The sequence below is a fragment of the Denticeps clupeoides genome, chromosome 13, assembly GCF_900700375.1.
Source record: "Denticeps clupeoides chromosome 13, fDenClu1.1, whole genome shotgun sequence".
NCBI classification, from domain to species: domain Eukaryota; kingdom Metazoa; phylum Chordata; class Actinopteri; order Clupeiformes; family Denticipitidae; genus Denticeps; species Denticeps clupeoides.
The window spans coordinates 3,647,285-3,672,855 of NC_041719.1; the positions used below are offsets into that span (position 1 = coordinate 3,647,285).

Here is a 25,571-nt window from a genome sequence, read left to right on the forward strand (position 1 = left end):
TTGTGTCCCTGAGCAAGACACTTAACCCTAAATTGCTCCAGGGAGACTGTCCCTGTAATACTGATTGTAAGTCGCTCTGGATAAGGGCGTCTGATAAATGCTGTAAATGTAAATGTAAATGTAAATATCAAAATGATTCCAAATGCACAATCACAGGTGATAGAGAGAAGCATATGTTTATTCCACAGTAATGTCATTTATCATAACAGCATAACATAAATGTGTTGAATAACCCAGCAAATTGTCACTGCTTTTGGTCAAATTATTAAAAAAGTCAAACGTGGAGTACTCCACATGCATCTGAGCAAAAAAATACTACTTGCCACAGGCTTCAGGAGATGGATTACACCAGAGGGGGAGGGCCTTACCTGAGAGGTGATTACTTCAATAGATGCCATGAAGCGGTCGGCAATGATGGACACTCCCAGGAACATGTACATGAGGGAGACAAAGTAGACGACGGCTCGTGCCACCTTGTCCCCCAGCCCTGGGTTGGGTGGCTTCCACACGGGCAGCAAGATGCCGGGCTTGCAGCTCACCCAGTCAGAGCAGTTCCCAGAGGAGCCGCTGGAGGAGAGGTTAGCTTGGTCCGTGGGAGAGAAGGACGGGGTGGTGAGATCTTCACCATCGGATTCACGCTGGGACTCGGCATGGCAGGGTGGTGGGAGTGAGGACAGGAGCAGGAGGAAGCAGAAAAGGATGAGGGGTAGACAGCCGGGTGGCAAAGACAACCGTGCCATCGCTACTCTCTCAGGAGAAATTCAGATTTAGACACAGCAAGTAGGGGCGAGGAGGCAAAGACTGGAGGGATGGGAATGGATTGGGGAAGCTCACCTGAAGAAGAAAGAGAAAAAAATGCAGAAAAATGGTAAGATAACTAAATGTAACTAATTCAGCTCATATTTTGAAATTAATCTTTTGTGATTAATTGTGATTATTTCTTAAGAAAAAGCTTGCTCTAATACATAGTTAAAATTGGGAGTGGTTTAAAACTGAAACACTCTCCTCCGCCCTAACATTTTTTTGTCCAAACTTGTGTTTGGACAATTATGTAGATCAATTATGTAGATCTATTTTGCAGGTGTACTGCAAAACGTCTAACCTCCGTTCCAAAGGGAACCAATTATCTTTGAAACTGAATAATCCATAATATAAAAGTGAAGTGATTGTCATTGTGAAACATAGCATAGCACACGGTGCACACAACGAAATGTGTCCTCTGCATTTAACCATCACCCTTGGTGAGCAGTGGGCAGCCATGACAGGCACCCGGGGAGCAGTGTGTGGGGACGGTGCTCTGCTCATTTGCGCCTCAGTGGCACCTTGGCGGATCGGGATTCCATCCAACAACCTTCTGATAATGGGGCGTTTTCCTTACCCACTAGGCCACCACTGCCCCTAAAAAAAGAATAAAGCATGCTCGTGCTCTTGCATGTGCCCGCGTGGGTTAACCTGTGGTGTAAGTATTATTGCAAGTTGCAAATGCAATATAAGGTTCATAGATGGGTGAGGACCATGCTCCACTCGTAATTCGATGTAACAGTTGGGACCCGCTGTAAAACTGCAACACCGAGCTGCTGGTTTCACGGGGGTATGAAAACGTCCGCAAGGGACAACAACATCCTGCGGAAGCGGTTCGGCCTGGCAGCCGCGTTAAGAGGTGAATGTGGCTGTTTATGGTCGGTGTCCTTTGAAAGCCACTGAGCAAAAAGAATCTGGCCTTGGCAAGAAGGGGCTGCTTACGTACTGCATGGCCGTTACTGTGACAACGGGGACACCGCTTTGGCAACACTGCTGCTGCCTGGCTTGCCAGGTTAGTGTTTGTGTGTGTCGGTGGCTTTCAAGTGCAAATGCAAATAGACTTTACTAATTTAATAATTGTAACAGTAGAAGCTTCTGAGCCTCACGTGTGTGTGTGTGTGTGTGTGTGTGTGTGTGTGTCGATGGGTGAAACAGGGCCAGTTTCCTGGATTAATGCCTCAGAGGGAGACGTGCCCACGGCCAGAGAGAGGACACCTGCTCAGTGTTTCACTCGGCTCACGCGCCATTACACCTACAAAACAACACTGCTGCAATATTCTACAAATCCCATCATAAATGATGAAAAGCGGTGTTTTAAATGTAAATAAAACCAATAGAGACCGAAAGACAATGCAAAATGGCATTCTTCTACTTTGAAGTCAATCTGAACGATTCATCCCGGCTGGATCGCTCATGAAGCCGCTGTGTAGGAAACTGATCTCAGCCACTCTGAGAACCTTACGGGAACTGTGGACGCAGCAATAAAAACAAAAAGGTCCCTCAGCCAAGGTTCTCCATGCTCCATCGAGGGATGACCGATTATGGGTCATTATTAGAGGTTATAGTTTCTGGAATTCTGACAGGATTCACTGATTATTTTTTCATGGAAGCACTGATGCTTTCTATGTGTTTGTTTCAAAGATGAAATGCCTGTTGGTTTTTAATTCCACATTTTAGCCCTGTGGGTAAAAGTGGCAGGGCTTGCACCGAGCCAGTTTTAAAATTCTGTTCTGTGCCGTTCTCTTAGAGAGATGAAAAGGCGCTGGCAGGACGAGGTGAAAAAAAAAGAACAAAGGAGGAATCGGAATTTCCAGACAGACGCAGAGTCATGGAAAGAAGGGGGGGGGGGGGGGGGGGGGGGGGGGGGGGGGGGGAGCGAGAGTCAAGGAGATGAGGATGGACTGAGTGGGATTGCCCTGCCTGAGTTTGTAGATATGCAGTGCACGGACGGGGCGTTTCCATGACGACCTGCTGAAAGGGTTGTGCGGGTGATCTATGGCAGGGGGACTGAGGGAGGAAGGGGGGAAGTGAAGGACATTCCATCATCATATTTGCACACGGTGCCCCACGAATTGGAAAAGCCACCAGGCTTCCCGAAACACGCACATTTGCATGAATACACACACACACACACACACACACACTTTTGCACTTTTGTAAAGAAGAAAGCTGTGCTATTTGAAGAGGTATTAATCACCTTCTCTGTGATTAATCACCTTCGTTTTGAGTACCCTTTGAAGCCCTCCTGCTGTGCAGAGATGAAGTCGCCGTACCCACCTGTGCCCACACATTCTCGCTGCCTGATTAATGGACCCGTAACGGTTCAGCTGGGAACTCTGAACTTCACACGGCAGTCCCCCCTCTCCCCCCCGGGACGTTTTCTGTGCTTTGAGAGATGTGACATTATCCTGTTTTCAGAGGCCACAAAGCAAATCCTCTCATTAGAGCTCACAGTCCCTTGGGAAGGATGAACGGAGGAGTATTTCTGAACAGGAAATACGTGAGCTGGAGGGGCTCCTCGTTCATATGTTCAAGACCCGAAGCATTTGTGGCGCACACCCTGCAAATGCGTCTAATCAGTGAGCTAAATGAATAATGAATTTGTGTGTTAATTTGCATGGGCGGATGCATGGACAGAATGATGGATGGATTCCCCGAAGATAGAGATGGATGGATGATTGATGGATGGATTGTCAATTTGCTTCAGTGGCAAATACTACTCTGCGCTCTAGCATCTGTGAATCAATGCATCCGTCAATCAGTTAATGAATTCATCAATCATATCTTCATAGAATGAGTTTATAAAAATGCAAAGAATGGTTAATCACGTCGTAAATCTTCTATTTATGCGATGTCACAGCTCCAGCATTAACTTGTAAGGAATATGTCTGACCTTTTTAATTATTTCTCCACTGTTAATCAGGTGAAGGGTTTTCCCTCCTCTTTATCTGGGGGGCAATTTTTACAACGTTGGGGACATTAGTATAATAACCACACCAATCTCCAAAGAAACACAGGTGGCCTACACCCCGGCACTGTTATTACCTGCTGATCTGAGTTCAATGTTGGTCTCAGATTGTAAATGGGAGCCCTGACTCTTGGTAATGAAGTCACATTCAATTTGGACCTGCTTCCCCCAGGGGACAAATTAATAAAAGGGTTTCTGAAGGAGAGGCTCCTGAGGTACAAATCCTGCCACCAACTCAAATTGCAGCATAAGCGGTAGGGAAAAAGGCATCCTTGTTCTAGGTGAGGAAATTTAATTCTCGCACGATTCAAAAAGCGAAATCAATCCCAATGTGTTTCCCTGCACCAATCGTCGCTGAAAGAAGTGGGACTCATTAAGAAAGCGCCACGCTCAGGGACACAAATCGACAGCCCCTTTGAAATGATGACACACCGAGGCACTAATTCACCCTTTTTATTGTTCAAAGGGCCTTTCACTGTCTTATGTACCCAAAGTCAAAAGGACGGCTTAGATTTGTGTGAGTGTTTCTTTTATCAACGGTGTTCTGAAACGAGTAACACTTTATTTGATTACCTCGGTGTCTCAACAAAATCGCCCCAAACTCGTTTCAAAACAGAACACCATCACTGATCATTGATTTTTTTATTTTATTTTTTTGCAAAAGATGCATTTCAGTCCAAGTGCTTTTCACTGCCAAGCTCCGAAAGTAGATTTCACTTTGACAACGATTTGCAAAGGCCACTATTTTCTAACTGCCGCTAAGCATGGCGCTAGAGTAAGTATATGGGTCACAGGTTTCCGTAGCGCATAAGAGCCAACGATTAGTGGGCTCCTCCCATTTCAAACTCTGTTTCTAAAAACATAATTGAAAATCATGATCTGGTCCATAGAAATAATTACACCAACAATACATTTACATTTATGCCATTTATCAGATGCCTTTATACAGAGTGCCTTACAATCAATAGTTTCAGGGACAGTTTACCTGGAGAGACTCAGGGTTAAGTGCTTTGCTCAGGGACTCAATTGCTTTAATCTGTGACCTTTTAGGCTTCCGGTTCATAGATGAGTGTGTTCTGAGGACGCCATTGACCTTACACTAGTGGTGTAAGGTGTAGCTGATATGTAGCTACACTGCACTTAATGCCAGTTTGAAAATGCCTTGACGGTTTAAAACTGCACTTGGATTAATATTCAACTTTTATTCAAAATCAAAAGCAGAATGCATAAGTGAGCTTTGCCTGAGTTTTGAATTGCTGAGAGTTCCCATCCTGCTGAAGGCACTTATTAAACAACGAGTGGGCTGCATGAAAAAAATTAAACCATAATTTGAACATGACTGTAGTTCCGTGGCCCTCAAATGAACCGAATTCTTCTTGGTCATCCTTGGCAAACACCACAGCACAGGCCACTGCGGACCGGGCTCCTCGCCATACCAGGGGCCAGCAGAACCGTGGGTGTGATCGCGGAGGCATGCAGTCTAAAGCATGGCATCGCAATTTGTCCAGATGTCAGAGGTGACAGAGTGAGGTGACCCGAGGAAAAAGAGCGGAGGCGCCTGTCTCCTCAACTTAACGCACAGACTTCTGAACACTGTGCACATTCCAAGTGCATGTTCTCCACCTCCTCATACCACAGCACAGCACAGAACAGAGAAATACCAAGACGGATCGGCAGAAACATAGCGAGACAGATAGATCTACAGTTTACAGATCACAACGAGTAAGCAGAGCCTGGCTTATACTGTGCTTCGTTGGTTTTATGAGCTGTCAGAGTGCAAGTGCTGCCGAATCGACTCTCTCAATTCAGATTGCTGTGAGGGGCATAACGGGATCTCAATTTTTAAACGATTGATTGGCGAGCAGAACTGGGAAATATATTATTATCCCCCAGAGTGCACAGCAAAAATTGAACTCTACATCTAGCCTGATGCATATAGAAATAAATGGTTTCCCTGGAGCACCTATTCTCATTTTTAGCCCTACCGCACTGCCCTAATAGACTGATGCAGCGGGATAACATAACCGAGAGCAGCAACTTACTAAAATACCATGTCTAATGAAAGTACTTAATGCATCTAATGCTCACTCACACACACACACACATTCACCACGCTAGCAAACAGACGCTCTGTTTAAAGCCACTCAAGAGTTTATACATATTCATAACTGTCAGCACACAACAGAGTGAGAATTATCCTCCCCCTGACAAGAACGTGTCAATGTCTGTCAGCGAGATCGAATATGTAACTCTTAAAAATGGGTTAATGAGTTTACCGCCTTACATAAGACCTGATTTAGAGATTTATATCATTTTCATGGCAAGTTTAGAGCCACGGGTGCGGCAGAATGCAGCGCACATCTCAACATCCCTTCCAGGGTCGATGCTGTCCTCTTTATATATCAAAGAAAGCCAGTTGAGGGTGTGTGCGTGTGCGTGTGTGTGTGTGTGTGAGAGAGACAGTGATTGAGTGTGTGTTTTTCTCTCTCTCTCTGTTTGTGTCTGACCCATTGTTATGTCTCTTCCTGTTGCCAGCCAGTGCATCAGTGCAGCACAAGTGATCTACATGTCATCTAGCAAAAAGAATGCAGAAAGATGCACAAAGATATGAGATACAGCGAGAAATGAAGGGGAAAAAAGTATAAATAAGAACTAACATCCATGAACACACACACACACACCTCAAGTCACTAAGGGCATGAATGCAGCGAGTTTGTTTGAAGTGAAGCAATTAGTCCTGATTCTCCCTGGGTGTTCTGACTGTCGCTGTGAACACGAGAGACGTTAATGAAGACATGAGCACCTTCCGTACTGGGCACAGCGAGACGGGTCACACTTCACACAGCGGAACACTTCACTTCTCCAGGACCATCTCAACATATGCCAATGTTCATTACAATCCATCACTGCTATTTTACACCATTATTGAGCTCCATGCTTGCCACTGTAAAACATTCAAGCACAGAAAGAAATAATCTTTGTACTCCGCTGTATTGTATTATTGTACTGTGTGTCAATAGGTGATGCCTAATTAAACACAGACAAAAAGAATGGAATGAAGTTTCCAGACACACTTGTGGCCACCACAGGACGCATGAACATTATTTGGATATTTGGGGGAGCAGTGGTGGCCTAGCGCCCCCGAATCCCGGCCAAGGTCCCACTGAGGTGCCACTGAGCAACGCACTGTCCTAACACAGACTTTCATGGCTGCCCACTGCTCACTAAGGGTGATGGGTTAAAAGCAGAGGACACAATTTGTTGTGTGCACCGTGTGTTGTGCTGCAGTGTATCACAATGACAATCAAAATTTGTCCTCATTGTCTTTGTGTTTCAACTTATCATCCACGTATATGTGTTTTAAGTATTACCAGGCATTTTTGGCCCTGGTTTCTGGTATTTCTGGACCAGGTTCACTCGCACCTGCGTCCTCTGTCCTCCATGCAGCAAGGCTGCAAATCCTGAATCAAACGTCCTGCTTCTTTTTCCTGTGACTGCAGCTCTTTTGGAGGTTCATGTCAGACTCTGATGTGATGATCAGAGCTGTAAAAAGTGCAAAAGAGACAACATGCAAAGCAATGATAAGGGCAGTAAGAGCAAAAAGAAAAGCTGAAATAAGGATGCTGTCATGATCCGGACCGGCAGGGGTTACTCCGGATACGGAGTCCGGACCGGAGTTTCATGTTCGTCCTGTGTAATGTTCTCTGAACGTGTTCACCTGTTGTCTATTTATATAATTGCATAAAACTATCCTGTTCGTGTCTGTTTGCCGTCGGGTCATTGTGCGTGTTGATGTTCCCTTGTCTCATGAAGTTTGTATTAACCCCTGTCCTGTGCAATCGTGCGAATGCGTCCTCCTTCATCGCCATGTCCAGCCCACCCGTGACAGGTGCAGATAAAGAAGGAAAAAATGGGAGGAAGGAAGGAAAGAAGGAAAGAAGTAAGAAAACACAAAGGCTTTGTGAAGTGCTTGCCAGTGTCCATTATCACATTATTTTGAGACTTTTATGTTCAATAATTATGGAAGATTCTTACTTGGATTGGATTTCTTTCTTGATCGTACAACCACAATCAAATGAACAATTATATGAGTCCAGCTGGCTGGAATGAAATGAATGTACTGCCCTTTTTCAATTATTGTCTGATCATTTATTGCTCAGTTCTGTACTGACCTGTTACTGACTTTGGTGGAAAATGTTAAGTAAATTTAAATAAACTCTAATCCAACATCCAATCGCATTACCTAAGCCAGCCTCCAGCTCTCCGCTGTCATTCTTCTCACTGGTTGAATTAAAAATATAATGTGGGACAATATTATGACTTCAAACTCCCTCTCTCTCAGTCACTTTCACTCTTTTGATATTACAAGTTGAAGAGCAAGTTGCGGGAAGTCTACAGCGCATAACTGCGTCCATCATTAGCCTGTGATGGAAGTAATCAAATTGTCTGCAGCGCTAAAACGTCCTTGTGTTAAAAGCCGCCTGAATTGAAGGACTGTAATAACACACACACACACACACACTCCAGGTGGAGTGCCGTAACACTCAAGGTCTTTATAAGACCAGAATGCATGCTTATATGAAAATGTCAATACGAGCGAAATGCAAAATGTGCGTCGCAATCAGGCGACTGACTACGCAGGGAGGTGCCGACACTGCAGTTAGGTTCTCAGTGTTTGGCCAGGGGCTTACTGTCACTCACATGTGCTAATTCGGCCTATTCCTCCTTTCCTCTCATCGAATATTCATCCACTGTACGCCTCACTCCTGCCAGTTTGCAACACTTGCACATATTTTGCTTTTAATTGCATAAGTGCCAAGTTGGTGGCATTTGCCGAACAACGCTCCTCATTTCTCTGATTAATAAAAGAGAGGGTCAGACTGTCTGGGTCGCACAACGTTAGAAACTGTCCATCACTGTCAGAGCACAAAAGCTCAAAATCCAGCCATGGAGTCTGCAGATCAATAACTTCCATAATGCGCAGAAAAAATTAAGTTTCACAGTGAATGGCATGCTGGGCAATTCCCGCACAATGTATGAAGTCTACCTTCCGACAGTCATACGGGACATTAAAATAACAACAGCAGTTATCTTTTCAGTGCCGTTGTCAATTTCATTCAGCATGCATTATTTCCAGCCACCACTATGCAAATTTAATCCAATTTCAGGCACGGCAGACTGCAGAGGCTGACGGGAAAGTCTCACTCCTCCATTCCTTTTTCCTGAAAAGAATGGCGGCGCCTTTACACACATCACAACCAATCAACACAAACAAACTAATACCCATCCAGCTCTTTTTGTTGTCGTGTAATTCATTCTGACACACAGCAGCGTGTAAAAATGGGCGGAGCCTGGAGGAATGATTGTGACTCTGAACAAGAGGTCATAGGTGTGTGTGTGTGTGTGTGTGTTCGTATTTGTGGGTCATTAATCTGCTAGGATGGGTCATCTGGTTGGAGGGTCCTGACATGAACCCTGAGAGAGTATGAAGTGTGTGGAACATGGATGGTGCTTGTGGGTGTCTCTTTCATCTGCCATCTGCCACGTGTTCCTCCATGGCGAGGAAACCGAGTGAGACGGGAGGAGACGGGTGCAGCTGTCCTTTGTATTTCTATGTGATTTACCCCTCCATTCCATATCGAAAAGGGCCCGCAAATACACCCGTCTATGTTGCAAGATCTTAAACTCTCTGTTCCTCCTTCGGTGCCTCTGAGCATCTGCGTGTGGGAATGAGGATTGAGATGGCGGAATTAGCTGAGGAGCGTGCAATGTGTATTTCCAGTGGTTCCACAGCATCATCTGCTCCATATAGCCACAGTTCCAGGTGATATCCATTTATTTTATCCGAGTTTTTCTCGATCAATAATCTTGCTGCATAACACATTTTATCCAAGGCAATCTCCAGACAAGGACTGACATTCAAGTTTAGGTCCACGTGAGACACTTAAGTCATTCAAAGTATGCAAAGTCTATGCGGTTTGGGATAACAACAAGAGAGAAGGTGTGCTCTGAAGAGATTAGTCTTACAAGAAGATAGTCAGTGATGGAGCTGCTGCAGGGCACTGCAGATGAGCGCAGCCCAGACTGGGATTGCCTTGTGTGAAGGGTTAGCAATGGCAGGCAGCGCTCCATGGAGGAATGCAGGAAGGGTCTGGGTGGGGTGTAAGCCTTCATGATTAAATTCTAGAATTCTCTCTGTAGGTGAGAGTCAACGATGTGATTTGGGTGGCAATTGCATAGCCAGCGGAGATCTATGAATAGCAGGGTTGGCGGAAATTCAGACACGCCCCTGCATTCAAGGCCTGATGACTTGAATTCATTTTCTGATGCTGAGTGCTGAGCAAAAACGCTCTATTAATCTTGTGTGAATAAATTCCTCTTCTGACTGCAGTACAAGTACATGAACACAAATACACATAAATAGCACATAACCAACAGGTAGGTAGGTAACACAGAGACAAATGTAATGAGGACATTACAAAGACAATCATCAATGTCTTTGTCGGATATAGGCATTACGTCCTGAAAGCTCTTCGGCACAGCAGAGCAGCATAATATAGAATGTACATGAAAATAAAGAATGTTTTAAATATTTTATCTCTGGGTCACATGAATATTCATAGCACCACAAAAAAAAAAAACTTAATAAAAAAAAAAACCAACAAATTGGCAAAAAATAAACTCACATGCAGCCGAACACGACGCTTCCCACCCAGCGGCTCAGCAAATGAAACCAGAGGGCCAACGATGTCCTGATCCTCAGACAAAAAGAAGTGCGGCAGGCAGAGCGACGCGGGTCTCCCTTCACGCCGCAGCAGACCGGCGAAGAGCATCGGGGAGAGATGCACGCATGACTCATGGCTGCGCACACACTGAACACACACACACACACACATCCAGAAACACAGCGCAATCTTTAACAAGACGCACGCAGCGGGATAAGCACGTGGGTCCAGGGCGCCAGACACGCCTCCCTTGCTGTGTGTGTTTGATGAGGGAAGTTGCTCCGTGTCCCGGAATATGACGGAGCGTGTATATGTGTTCCTGTTTGTGAGCGGGCGGCGGTCGTTATTCCGACAGGCAGCCTCTCATCGCCCATCTTTCCCATCATCCTTCAGGCCCTTCCAGACAAACGAAGCGCTCCGCTTTTCATTCAACGTCACCGTGAATAATCTCCATCGCAGCGCTATTTTCTCCCGCTCTCACTGTATTTACTTTGGAGCTGAGCTTGTTGGCGTGAGGATACGGGTGGACGTGTTGAGGGGAAAGCAAAAGTGCTCAGCGGGGGCATCTCTGCTCTGTCACCTCTTGGCTGCTTACGCGCTCATGCATGACAGTTTCACAGCAATGGCCCTCATTACGGCTCCGGAGCGCCGCTGCGCTCTCAGCAGAGCCACTGCCCTGCGTGGCCGCGCTTCGCGGCGCCGTGCCGCGCCCGAGACGCCGCTGAGCATCGCTGAGCAGGACAGGGGCGGCCCAGGAGGCTGCTCATCTCATCCTGCTTCTGGAACAAAAGGGCTTTCACTTCTGTGGACCTGCAAAGGGCAGAGCCGCACGGTGCCACAAAAACTTGCTGGAAAGGTCATGGGTTGCCACTAAACCCAGCAGTCGGTACATCTGGCATTGTTTTTATAGTGTGAGGCTTGTTCGCTGGTGTGATCTTCGATGATGTTTAAAATAGCCGGGGTTTAAAATGGTACGAGTCCACAGTGATGAGATACAGCCAAGCGCAAGCATCATTAAAGATTGGTGTTCTGGGTTTACGTTGTTCTGATGTGTTCAGCATCACCTTGTTGCCTGAAACAGCGCCATTTGTATGTTCGACTACGCTGGAGGATATCGATCATGGGGGCTGTGGTGGGTGGTGGGGCTGGTTTGTTGGTTGTTCTGTCATTCATTTTAAAACTGATAAATAAATACATAAAAATGGATTGTGTTCTGGGTGACACGTTAAAAAAAAAAAAGGTTGTTCGATCGTCTTGAACAAGCCCCATGCTCAACTTGTATTATATATATTAGTGCTGTCAATGTTAATAGCATTTATGCCATTAGTAGAATCAATGAACTAATTATGTAAACAAATGTCATTTTTAAATCACTGCGCTGAAAAATTCATAGTTATATTTCAACCATGGTTTTTTACACTTCTAGAGGAATAAAATGTTTCTGTTTAATCTGTTAATTTTGCCGCCATGTAGCTACAACATTTTAATAGCGAAAATACACAAAAACGGATTCAGACGGAACTGATCAAGAGTAGCAACCACAGTCTCAAAACAAGCTTCAAGCTAAAAGTCAAGTGTTATGACTTTATTGTATTGCAATAACACAGGGTTCATGTTTCCCACTACAAATAACCCTCTGGCCCCTGTAATATTAAAGATTTAGCCTGGAAATGTACCGAGGGTCCCTCTAGAGACGGTGCATTGAATCCAACGTGATGGGAAATGTCTTTATTCCACACCAGTTGCAGAGATTCCAGCGAAGCCTTTACTGACGCTCAATACTCTAAACAATAAATGAGCTTCAATGGATTTCGACTGCAATTAGAAAAGGGTAAGTTTCTAATACTGTTGTTCAGTGGCGAAGGATCCATATGAGATCACAGAACACAGAAGGCAACAATAGCAAAAAAGAAATTAATCAGGCTGGAGGAAATTCAATAATCCAGTCTTCTTTAAAAGTCACACCACAGCATTAGATTGCGGGGGCTGATTTAAAAAGCCCTGATGTTACCGGGGTGGCCTCTGGATGTTTGAATGGACAGTACACAATCCTGATATTGATTAGAAGTAATCAAATGCTCAGTTGGTCTGATACAGACCCCAAACAGGCACCGGACAATTCCCTGTTTAAATCCAGTCAGCCGCCCGATCCTGCGGAGATTAACCTTCACAAATGGGTTCACAGCGACATCCATGTGCGAGCGTTAAGCCCCTCTCCGGCGAGTGAACTGAGACGGTGGCAGTGCCACAAACTGAAGAGGTTCCTCCATAATGAGGTGGAATGAAGAAGGTGGAGAGGCTTGAGAGCTGAGCGCTGGTGTTTTTCGCTTTCATCGCGGCCCCCTCTCCCGCCAGTTGCACACACACACACACACACACACACACACACACACGCTGGCACCGTATGCTTAAGTCATTGCTTTTGACAAAATACGCTCTAAGCTGATGAAAGTCCCAGTGCTGATATAGTCCATAAATTATACATACAAGAGCTGATCCCCACCACAGCATTTTAGACCCAGAAAACACGTAACACAAATTTAGATATTTCTAAATGGGGTAGCAGTGGGTTCTGAAATAAGAAGTGGTTCATTTTATGCAGTATATGTTTTTTTATGATGTAGTAAACAATGGTTCTGGTGATTCAAATAATTGGCATCTGCAGTGGTGGGGATGAACCAGCTCAATGCAAAGCTCATTCTGAGGGTCTGCAGCAAACGTGCCGTGATTGACAATTCCTTCCAGGGCAGATGCTGCATTCAGAAGCTGTGATGGTTAAATCACGATCAGAGGTTACCTACAGATTAATAAGAACACATTTGTGTGTGTGTGTGTGGGTTGGGGGGGATGAGGGGAGATAATGCCTTCAGTAGGATGGGAACAAAATTACACAGACATGAAGCAGCTCTGCACTCACGTTTTACACTGCAATGTGTCAATAATTCTATTAAATCCTGTAAATGTCCTGGAAAGCAGTAGTGAAGTAACAGTCATACATATTTCACAAGAAATTAGCTGACAAGATATAACTGACAAGACTTCAAGTAGAGGAACTAACTACCCACCCAGCGCTTTTTGTTGAACATTGATCATGAACATTAATGGAGTTTTTACAAACAAACTTTTTTTAAGAAACACCCTGTTTCTTCCTTCTGATCAATTAAAACCCCTCCTGTAAATATGTCACACACCCAGGTGTGCTGTAGACAACTCAAGTCCATGCGTGTTCGTGTTTTAATCCAACATTCTAATTGGTGAATTTGTGAACACCCACATATTCATATATTCATTTATTATTTATTTATGAAACGTTTGCAGCTGATGATACATGTCAGCATTATATTCTTAATTAGGTGATTTGGTGATAATCACAGGCTTGTTTAATATGCCTTTGCCAGATCGAATGAAAATATTTGTGCATGATGTATGGTATAACAAAGGACAAGGAGAAGGTCAATATGAAAGAGAGAAGGCGATAAAACCGTGTCACTTTCATCTCTTCTCTGTGTCAGGTAGTCTTCTGTACTAGCTAATTTGCATGCCACGGTTCAGTGTCTTGCTCTCTCTGCTGGAAAATTATTTACAGGCCGACTGCACGGAGTTAACAGGGCGAGGGAGAATAAATGAGGAAGAGACCCTTTTTGTTCCATATTAATCGCTCGAAAACATTATTAATCTCAGGGCAGAAAATGTCAACAGCAATGAGGACAATGAGGTAAGCAGAAACGTATGACAGTCATTTAACACAAGAAACCAGATTTAACCACGACAAGTCCCTTTGAACACTTTGCTATTTTGAAAATAGGAATTAAATATACCCATTGCTGTAAGGGAAATTAAGGGAACACAAAAATAAGACATACTAGATCTAAATGAATGAAATATTCTTATTAAATACACAGTTGAATGTGCTAAAAACAAGAACACACAAAAATTCTTGATGAGAAACTCATTTGGAGTCACACTCAAAATTAAAGTGGAAAAACACACTACAGGCTGATCCAACTTTGATGCAATGTCCTTAAAACAAGTCAAAATGAGGATCAGTAGTGTGTTGCCAGTATGACCTCCCTACAACGCCTGGCCATGCTCCTGATGAGGTGGCGGATGTCTCCTGAGGAATCTCCTCCCAGACCAACTCCTGGACAGTTTGTGGTGCAACATGGCGTGGGTGGATGGAGCGAGATATGATGTCCCAGTCCATAGCATCAATGCCTTCATCTTGCAGGAACTGCCAACACACTCAAGCCACATGAGGTCTTGCATTGTCTTGCATTAGGAGGAACCTCATCAAAGAAATGCCACCCCACACTATTACTGACCCACTGCCAAACCTGTCTTGCTGGAGGATGTTGCAGGTGGCAGAATGCTCTCCACTGTGTCTCCAGAAGCTGTCATGTCTGTCACATGTGCTCAGTGTGAACCTGCGTTCATCTGTGAAGAGCACAGGGTGCCAGTGGCGAATTTGCCAATCGATGTCGGGCCCTCATACTACCCTCATGTGGCCTGCTGGAGGTCATTTTGCAGGGCTCTGGCAGAGCTCCTCCTGTCCTTCCTTGCACAAAGCCAAAGGTAGCGGGCTGCTGGGTTGTTGCCCTCCTACGGCCTCCTCCACATCTCCTGATTGATGTACTGGCCTGTCTCCTGGTAGCGCTTCCAGGCTCTGGACACCACGCTGACAGACACAGCAAACTTTCTTGCCACAGCTCGCACTGATGTGCCATCCTGGATGAGCTGCACTACCTGAGCCACTTGTGTGGTTTGTAGACTCCATCTCCTGCTACCACTAGAGTTAAAACACCAGCAACATTCAAAAGTGACCAAAACATCAGCCAGAAAGCATAGAACTGAGAGGTCACCACCTGCAGGACCACGCCTTTATTGGGGACGTCTTGCTAATTGCCTATAATTTCCTCCTGTTGTCTATTCCATTTGCACAACAGCATGTGACATGGATCGTGAATCGGTATTGCTTCCTAAGTGGACAGTTTGACTTCACAGAAGTGTGATTGACTTGGAGTTACATTTTGTTGTTTATGTTTGTTATTTTTGGGGTAGTGTACTTTGCCCGGCGATTTTATTGTGTGTAATCTGAGCTTCTATCCATTATTCAGTTCATTCATAGGTGGTTGAGAGACTGTTGGTTTGAATCTCAGTTTATGATGAGCAATTAATGAATGATGCATTTGATGCTTGATGGGGTTTCCAATGTAGTGGCCAGTGAGGTATATCACATATTTTCTTATTTTTAAGGGAGTCGTTGTTCCACAGGGGGCAATGGGAATCTATTGAACCATTAGAAACATGTCGCCGCATTTCTAATTCCTAAAATATATACATTCTGGTGTATTTATGTAATATATGCAATAATTTTCCTCCGGTCCTTTTTGAGGCATAGCACACAATCAGTAAGCTCTCATTATCTGAATGATACAGTCAGAATTTGGTTCCACATAAAATATGAACACCCACCCTGTCACGCTCCTCAGAAGCCACCGATTTGCTAAATTCCATAACTGTGTCAAGCCCTTTTACTGTATAATAAATTACAGAGGGCCTGAGGCACGTTCATATTTACATTTTCACCCTCCCCATCCTGTCTGCACACCGAACACGTCCGTCCCAGCCTCAAAACAACAAGAATAGGCACTTACCAGCACTTCTGTAGATTAATATTAATGGTTGGTTTTCACATTTGTAACATTTGTGCATTTGTTTGCTGTTTCTTTCAAATCTGCGCTAGAGCTGAACATCTTTGCCCAAACCTGACGAGATATTAAAAATGACTCATTCTTGACACAAAGCAAAAGTGCTGCATGCGTGCGTACCGAACCGGGAGGAGGAAACGCTGGCCGCAATGGAGGAGAGCTTCTTATTTGCACAAGCTGGTAGGCGGAGACAGCAGTGCAACACACCTACTTTTTACTTGCTGACTAACGTGAGTGCTCTTATACTCTAGCAATGCACAATGGAGACAGTTCCTAACCGCCCACCTACACTAAACTGTGTTTCTTCACCATTTAACACACATCTCATCATTTCCTACGAGTCTAGCACTCATAGCGCAAAACATGTTGGTACATGCTTTGGTGGCCTCTGCCACCATAATAAGGTTGCCACCATAATAAGACTGCCCTTTTGGCGGTTACCGAGCAGCTACATGCAGCCAGATTGGCAAAACTGTCATCAGTTCTTATTCTCCTTGACCTATCTGCTGCATTTGACACCGTTAACCACAAGACTCTCTTGTCAATCCTGAAGAGGCTTGGAATTCGGGGCTCAGCATGGCAGTGGTTTGCTTCCTACCTTGATGAGCGATCTTACCAAGTGACTTGGAAAGGATCCACCTCTACCTCACGTAGACTCTCCACTGGTGTCCCTCAAGGCTCGGTGCTAGGTCCTCTCCTTTTCTCCCTCTACACGAGATCACTTGGTGAGGTCATTTCCTCACATGGATTATCCTACCACTGCTATGCTGACGACACACAACTCCTCTTCTCCTTTCCTCCCTCTGATCTACATGCTGCTTCCAAAATCTCTGCATGTCTAACAGACATCTCGTCTTGGATGGCAGCCCATCACCTCCAACTCAATCCCACCAAAACTGAACTAATATTCATTCCAGCAGATTCTTCACCACATCAGGATCTTGCTATTTACCTAGACAACTCGCAGCTCTCTCCTTCTGCAACAGCCCGCAACCTTGGCGTAACAATAGACAACCAACTCTCCTTCTCAACTCACATCAGCAATCTTTCCCGCTCATGTAGATTCCTTCTCTACAATATCAGACGAATCCGCCCTTACCTGTCAACCCAGGCCACCCAACTACTGGTTCAGTCCTTAGTAATCTCACGACTGGACTACTGCAACTCCCTTCTAGCTGGTCTACCTCTATGTACCATCCGACCTCTACAACTCATACAAAATGCAGCAGCACGACTGATCTTCAACCTTCCCAAATTCTCCCATACCACCCCTCTGCTACGTTCCCTTCACTGGCTCCCAGTAGCTGCACGCATCAGGTTCAAAATACTGATGCTGGCCTACAAAGCCAAACATGGAGCAGCACCATCCTACCTCACAGCCCTCATTACACCTCGCAATGCACCTCGTATACTCCGAGCCTCCAGTACTGCTCGCCTGGTCCCTCCATCTCTGAAGGTAAAAGGAAAACATTCATCCAGACTCTTCTCCGTCTTGGCCCCTCGGTGGTGGAATGAACTTCCCCTCGAGGTCAGAACAGCTCAGTCACTGAGCACCTTCAAACGGCAGCTCAAGACCTTCCTCTTTAAAGAATATTTAGATTAAATTGTAATTTTCTTGTCAAACTTTGTGTACAGAATCTACAACAGAGTGAATTAAATAGATGTATTCATAGTTGGGGTCCTAGTGAACCGGAATTGATCTCTTCATCGATGGTAACTTGAAAGCACGTTGTAAGTCGCTCTGGATAAGGGCGTCTGCCAAATGCCGTAAATGTAAATGTAAATGTAAGGTAAATGGGTTCTTGCTGTACTTGTCAGGCTCTTTTCAGGTGTGAATACAGCATTAATCTGCACCACTATGGACCAGGTGAATTTTTAGGTCCCTCCCACTGAAATCTTTTTGCGACCATACAGAGTGGACTGGGTGAGGGTGCACCTATGTCAGCCCACCTCATGGGTCCAATCTGCATCCTGCCTGCCGACAATTCAGTTCATTCCAGGTGTTTTCCTGTTAAAAGTTAATGGGATTTGGCAGCAAAAGGGCTTGAATTAGATTAAATGTGGATTCCGCCTCCACAATCCGTCAGCATGGAAGCCCTGCTCTCTGTGTCTCTTTCTCAGTGGCCAGACAGGGTAGGCAGACATCTGCACAAGCAGAATGCAACTGTGTCGTGATGAATGAGTTAAAAGGATCTGCATTTTTAATTTCTCTCTGGGTTACACGTTTTGTTATATGAGGCCAGACGAGTGAAATTGCTCACCTGTCTGATATCTAACCACGGCTCATTCGAACCGCACCAGTTCCCCCCTTCTGCACATTTCGCCATCTGCTTGTTAGCCCTGGATAATCTGGCAACATCCCGTCCGTGCGGCCTACAGCATTAAAATGTAAAGCACGCGATGGAGCTGCGGAAAACGGATGAAAGCAAACATTCAAAGTGTGACGCGATGATGTTGCACTCGGCATTGATTAAAGCAGCAATGTACTAATCGTTTAACGGGGAGATTGAAGTGTGAGAGTGATTCATTCATTCTTCTCCCCGACAATTAAACCATCTCCAGGCCTCCACATGGCAAGAGCTATAAACAGACCCACCGCCGCTGCAATTAACGTAAAAAAACAGAAACAGCGGGAGAGAAAATTACAGTGTCGGAGAAAGGTAAACGCATGTCACGTTGTCTCAGCATGAATAGAAAACAGGAAGTGAGACACAAGCCAAATATGGTTGGAAAAAAAAAGTATAAAGCGCAAATGTGAAGCATTAAAAACAGCATTAAAGTGGCATCTGGGAGGAATGGCATTAGCGTACGTAGGAGTCTTCATAAACTTGGCACCCACCTGAGAGGGAATTAAAAACAGAGAAAAAAAAACTCATCTATTTTTTATGCCCATCTCCAGAATGTTCCGTCTATATGAAAGCTGCGCTTCAGCAATTTGTTCCCATGCCTCGCGGCCTCTAGCGCGCGTTCTTGTTTGCTCTTGTGCTTTTGTGTTTATTGGTCTTATTTGTGAGAGTGCGCCTGAAGAAATTAGTTTATTTACCCGGAATTCGTCACACGGCCCATTACGAAGCTGCAGTGAGAGAACGGTGTCCACGCAGCGCACTCAGCCAAACAAGTATTTGCACTGATAACATTTGACCTAATAAACAGCCATTAATAAGGTTAATAACTAATGACAATGTGTCCTTCTTGCCTGGAAAATAAGTAGCTGTAAAAGGGGAAATCCTGCCCTAAAAACCAAAAAAAGCCACGCCCCCCTGCCCTGTAATTACCATAACTCGTTGGGAAACGGAAATAAAAACAATTGGCGGTGTTACTGTTATTTGGGGCTGACGGCAGACCCTTGTTTTGCCCGTCCACGGCCCGGCTGTGACTGTGACAGCTCCCTCTCCAGGCGTGGCCATCAGTGCCTGCTGATTAACAGCCAATCACAGTTTCCGCAGTGCTCGGTTCCCAAGGCGGGTCCATACATCACTCGCCGCCACTCCGCACAAGGGGAAGCGTGGGCGCTGTTTGCATTAAACATGGCGCCCCCTTTCTTCCTCTCTCCCTCGCTTCTGCTGGCTGCGGGTCTACGAGAGAATTAGTGCGGGGCTTCGCTTCCTCGGTGTTACCCCAAGTCCCATTAAATGCACGAGAGAGCGAGCATAAAAAGCACAGAGCCGAGCACCAGCCATCTAGCTGCTTCTGGATTTGTTAGCGCCAAAGATGCAGTTTATGGGTCAGAGAGTGTCAGGAAATGAGACAGATGGTTGCCACCGGCTCGTCCATTTATTTGTGTGTGTTCCTTAAGATACACATATTTGCCTCCATTAATTGCAGACTGTGGAGTAAGTGAATGTCAAATTAATAAAATAAATAACATCTTTCACTGCTTGCCATACATTTGCATGCTAATGCATTTTGAATATTAAAAACAGAACAAAAGTGCTTTTTTGGAGCACCTAGAGGAAGACTAATACCCGGTCTAGAGTTGTACTTTTATATACTGGGGTATGATGCCATAAAGAATGGCTGCTACCTGTGTATCTGGGTATTTTTCCCAAAGTTTCAGACATTTTTGCAAGCAAATAAAAATAAAAAAAAAAGCTTGTTTCACTTGCTGGGTTCTTTGCTCGTTTTTGTTTTCCGGAACCCATCCACAATGTACCCCCCTCCAAAAGCCCTGCCCGCCTTTCTCTGTTCTCTGCGCACACCACCTAGCAACAGTCGAAAAACACGACAGCAGAGATCTACGGGCAATTTGAGAAATGCATCACAATAGAAAACATGGACTTCATTTGGGCTGTGTTGGGTGTGGTTTCAAGGTCTCAGGCCGTGCTCTGGCTTTACTTCAACTCTAGGCCGGACCCCTTCGGCCGTTTCCAAAGTTGCTAACATTGTTAGAAGTTGTGCATTTGGGAAACGTGCCTCTGAATCGTTTGGGACGTTTTGCTACTGTTAGCAAGGAAGTCGAAGCCAACGTGGAGGAGCATTTGCTTCACAGATGTGATCCCTGCCTCCTGACCCACATCTCCACCTCTGGATATGGAACTGAAGCCATTAGGGGAGCGGGCAGTGGCCACTGGTCATTCTTCACCTGTCAGACCCCCGCGGCGAGCCACTGCGCGGGGGAAACTGCTGCCTCATTAGCTCATAATCATCACTATTGATTGTCGGAATGGTCGAGGGCGAGCCACCAGGGCTAATCGCTTCTGACTGCACTGATTAAACCGTTTTTTCCACAGCAAGCTGTGGTCGGCCACAGGGGTGGTCGGACAAAGGAAGATGAAGGTTAAATAGTGAGATTTGTGGCACTGCTGAGGAGGGACCATTCAGTAAGGAGGCTTTCACCCCATAAAGTGTTGACAGATAACAAATGGCTTCCTCTTCCAGAAGCGTCCAACATATCTCCAAGCCTCCAGGGGGTTAATGCATCCAGGGTGTCCCCTTTACTGCCACTACTCTGGTCATGCAAACAGGATCCTTTCTGGGTAATGTTTTTTTCAAAGCTTCTTATTTTTATTTATCTGAATTATGTTTACCAAAAGGTTAATATTCTACTGCATCTTCCAAAATGTCACAAAAAATTGTTCGTGATGTTCATGTGAACCCACGCTGAACTGTTCCAACAAAACACGCTTACCAGCATCAGTAAAAAAAAAATGGCAAAACACACAGAGTGGTTTGTTTTCTCACCTACCATGGAGTTTCTGAACCCTGCAACCCCCCCCCCCCCCCCCCCCCCCCATCTTCAGTAACCCCCCTGTGGATCTGCCGCGAGGTTTCGCTTTTTTCCTCCTCCTTCATGCCATTTTTCCTCCTCTGCTCTCCAGACCAGCGATGCCCTGAGGCAGGTTGCCGTGTCCGAGTTGACATCACACCAGGACCGAATGCATGACGGCATGAACGCAGCTGTGAGATGTGATCTGTAAAAAGCACAGTCGTCCACATCGCAGATTTACAGACCTTCAGCAGGCATTATTGATTGATGGAGCCCATTAATACAGCGAGATGTTACACGACAGCCCATAATTCCTTCTAAATTTATCCTCTTCTTGCTCTGGCTCAAATTCAGCTGTCTTTCCATGACCATTTCCCTGTACTGTAAAACTATGATTTGCTGTATATAAGCGGTCAATAAAAGTATAATCTGAATGTATTTAATGAATCCACTATGTTGCCAATACTGAGTATATTATTCAGAGGATTAATAAAACTATGAAATAACTAAATAGACAAAACAAAATGCACAGAAGTAAACTGAGTCTTAGACGAAAATTGTACAAATGTAATTATTAATTCCCATGAGCCCATGTGACCTTCAGTCTGCCCTCTCTCTATTTCCCATGACAAATTCCTCATCTCCCACTGTCGGTACACCAGATGCTCCAAGTGCACATGTGGCTGAGAGCTCTTCTCGGCCCTCATGTCCCCCAGTTCACACCTCATGGAGTCTTCAGCTTCATCCGCTGCTGCACCACATGTATTTCTGAGTACCCTGCCTGCAAAACTCCCTGTTTTATATGATGACGGAGGTGGACCGTGGTGAGGGGCTGCTGGATTGGGCTCTGGGTGGTCAGGTGCATTCTGGGATACAGGCCTCTTGTCCATCTGTCCCTGCCTGTGCCGGTGGCAGAGAGCGGCGTAATTAAAAATCCCATTTCGCATCCAGAGTGAGGAGTGAAGAGCTATTGCTATCCGCTTATTAAAGATCCCAGCACTGCCACCAATCGCCATATTGTCACACACTACATCACCCGCCGGCATCCAACAGACCCATTCTTCAGCCACGAAATCCCATGCCTTTCTCCCTACTTTACATGCTGCATTTGTTCTTAGGAGAATGACCTGTGGCGTACTTATTAAGGAAGTGAATAATGGGAAAAATAGAGACGTGAACAATCACCAATGTCAGGAATAGAGGTGGATGATAAGATGCAGATAACTGAATGTGTAATTTACGCAAATCTATATGTGTAAATTAAAATAATACAAATAAAGACAGAAATCACGAATTTTGGTAAATGTCAGTGCTGGTCAGAATCAGAATCACGTTTGTGAACACATAAAAGAAATTTGATTCCGGTCGATGGTGGTATAAAACAACAACAATATACGATATACAATACAATCAAATATTGTACACTCAGATACTTTACATCTTATTATCCAGGGTCCACACAAGTGATGTGTTTTTGCGTGTGTGTTGCATATGTGAGTCTTACACCCTCGTTACGAGCCAATAAAAGTGTTTAGCCACGGCGAGCCAAATTATCACCCTTCAAACACCGCCACCTCCTCATGTCTTCGCGCTACATCAGCAGCCGCCAAACAGGTGCTCAGCTGTGCTCCAACTTTAGAAAGCACCATTAAAACCAGCCCCAGACATACTTGGCAAAAAACGGAGTGTGGAAATGGCAGAATGTGACCGGCAGAGAAAAAATGGCAGTCCATCCTGAGCAGCAGACACTTAGGGAGAAGGAGGACAGAGAGTGCCAGAGGGTCAGAATCTATAACTGCACTGACGGAAAGGAATTAATGGAAGCACAATGGCAGCAAAAGGGGAAAAAAATAACCAAGGTAATAATGGGTTGCATTCGCAAGGAACAGAAGATAAGCAGAAAAGGCAGATAATGAATGGAAAGAAAGGGTGGTGCATACTAAACATGTGAACACTTTTCCATTCACTCCCTTATTAGGAGGTGTAAGATGAGCAAAGATGACAGAGGAGCCCAAGAGCCTCAGACAAGGGTCTGATCCAGACATCACAGGGCTTTGACAGCGAACAGAACCCACTCCTGTTACAAGTTTATACTGGATTATACAGACATTTATCTTGAGCACAGTGTTTAGGAACAGGCCTGCGGATAGAAACCTTCACCTGTCCAAGCTGACCTGATCTGACACATAACATCAAGCTTTGAAAAAAGCTAATTTGACAAGATCCTGACCAGTAGGACAGTAAGAATTCCTAATTTCACGAAAACACCTATGTTATCATAAGTGGTCCTCGGGAGTAAGAACACACTGGACTGCCTGGGCACACATGCAATGGGTGTGACATTTCTCACACCCACCATCTTCTCCTATATTAACAATATCTACATCAAAGCACAAGCCCACCACATGTCATTCCAGAATTTCACCAAACCCTGATGTCTTTACCCTAGAATGTAATGAGGTGGAAAGATATGTAAAGAAGCAAGTCAGAGGTACTTGAGAAAACCTCCCAGAACCAATCAAAATGTCAGGTCAGAACTAGCAACAGTGCAACACATTGAAAATCAGTAAAAGGCGTCATCAGTAAAATCCATCAGGCTTTAGGCTGTACTGAAGGTATTGTGGTGAAATCCTGACTGAGGCTAGAACTGTGTGGAACAGGCTGTCCTGTATCACAATCGAAGACGACCAAGATGGAAGGAACTGTTGATGGAACCGGCTGAGAAGTGGAAAGGAAATGAAAGTGCAGTTGTTAAAACAGAAATCGAGCAGGTAGCAGGTCTGTCAAAATGACCGGAGGACATGAAATCCTGGACGACTTCAGGCTTTTGCAAACACAAGCAATCTAAAGTCAATTTGATTTCTGGAATAAATTTTCATTTGCACTTTTTTTTTATGGGAGATGTTTGCATCTGTTTCTTGGACTCGGATGCAAGACTGTGTTTTAATCAGCAAACTTGAAGGATCCAGTGGAGCTCAGAATTTAAACGAATGCCAACTCTTCTTCATTGCAGTTGCTGTCCCTGACACCTTATGAAATCATCAGCAACATTCCATCAGGGTTCTACACCTGAACATGAGGATGACATGACTGCACGTCTAATGTGAGAGTGGTGTGCAGTGGTCTTCGGATCAAAATTTCATTTCGTCATTTTCGGTATTAAACGTAATGTCTACCATTTAGGGAATAGTCATGAATAAGATACTATATATTGAGACGACTAGAGAGCTTGTAATGTTGCTTTTGGTTACCAAAGGAAAGATGCAGCACAAGAAAAAATCCCATAGTGCCAACCAAGAGTAAAGTGTAAGACCCTTTAGCCAGAACTAGAACTTTTTCATTGAAACTTTAATGAAGACAGAAATCACAGTGAATAAATAATTCACATAATTTAAGTTCTCTTCCTTATCATCACTACATTAAACTACAATGGAAACCTGGGCACTGAGTGAGAACTGTCAGTTCATTTCTAGATGAAAAAATGCAAACTGAACAAATCAAAGCAGATTTCTGGGCCCTGAAAGTGCAGACTCTGGGCCGGTGCTGCTGAGGGAGGTAGAATTTCTGATGCAGGAACGAGTGAAGCTGAAAGAGCTAAACTCAGAGCGAGAAAACCATGGGTGCTCCTGGGGGAGTAAATCTGGCCCCTGCCCCTCCTAGGAAAGCTGCTTGAAGCTGGTCCTGAATCCCGATGAAGGGTGCTGAAAGGGTTGTGCTAGCTGGGTATTCAATAGGCTCCATGTGGCGAGCCATTCAGAACTCTAATGAGGTATACTGGCGAAGAACCCAGATACTGAAGTACCGACACATTGGTGGTTTTTTCCACAACAGGATGACAAATGGCCTGTAAATGTGGCTACTGTGATGAAGGTGCGACAGGTTTGTATCTGGAAAGTGTCTGCAGACACAAAATGTTCACTGTTGTGGCACACTATAGATAATTCATTGATCGGTTCTTAAGAGCATGCAGATGCAGACACATGGAGGTGGCTTTAAAAATGAAATTTGCACGTGCATCAATATAAGGTTGTGATTAAACTTAATTATGATAGCTCTGTATAAATATGTACAAAACGTTTCCTATTACTGAGCTTACAGCAGGGAACCTCAGCCTTTCTCAACGCTTGCCTGAAATACACCGTTCTGGATCCAGCTGAGAACGT

The 25,571-nt window shown here is 44.8% G+C and overlaps 1 protein-coding gene across 3 annotated transcripts in view; it reads right to left on the reverse strand.

The window, feature by feature from the left end:
• The window catches only part of slc8a2b (solute carrier family 8 member 2b), a 63,089-nt gene that overhangs the window by 20,483 nt on the left and 17,035 nt on the right, over positions 1–25,571 (reverse strand). For 2 of the 3 annotated variants that reach the window (XM_029000324.1, XM_029000322.1), the window contains exon 2: positions 369–834. In XM_029000324.1, the coding sequence (XP_028856157.1) occupies positions 369–740 (372 nt within the window). In that variant the 5' untranslated portion in view covers positions 741–834. Of the gene's footprint in view, positions 1–368; positions 835–7,192; positions 7,313–25,571 lie in introns of all 3 variants that reach the window. The other variant, XM_029000323.1, reaches the window with a different exon arrangement.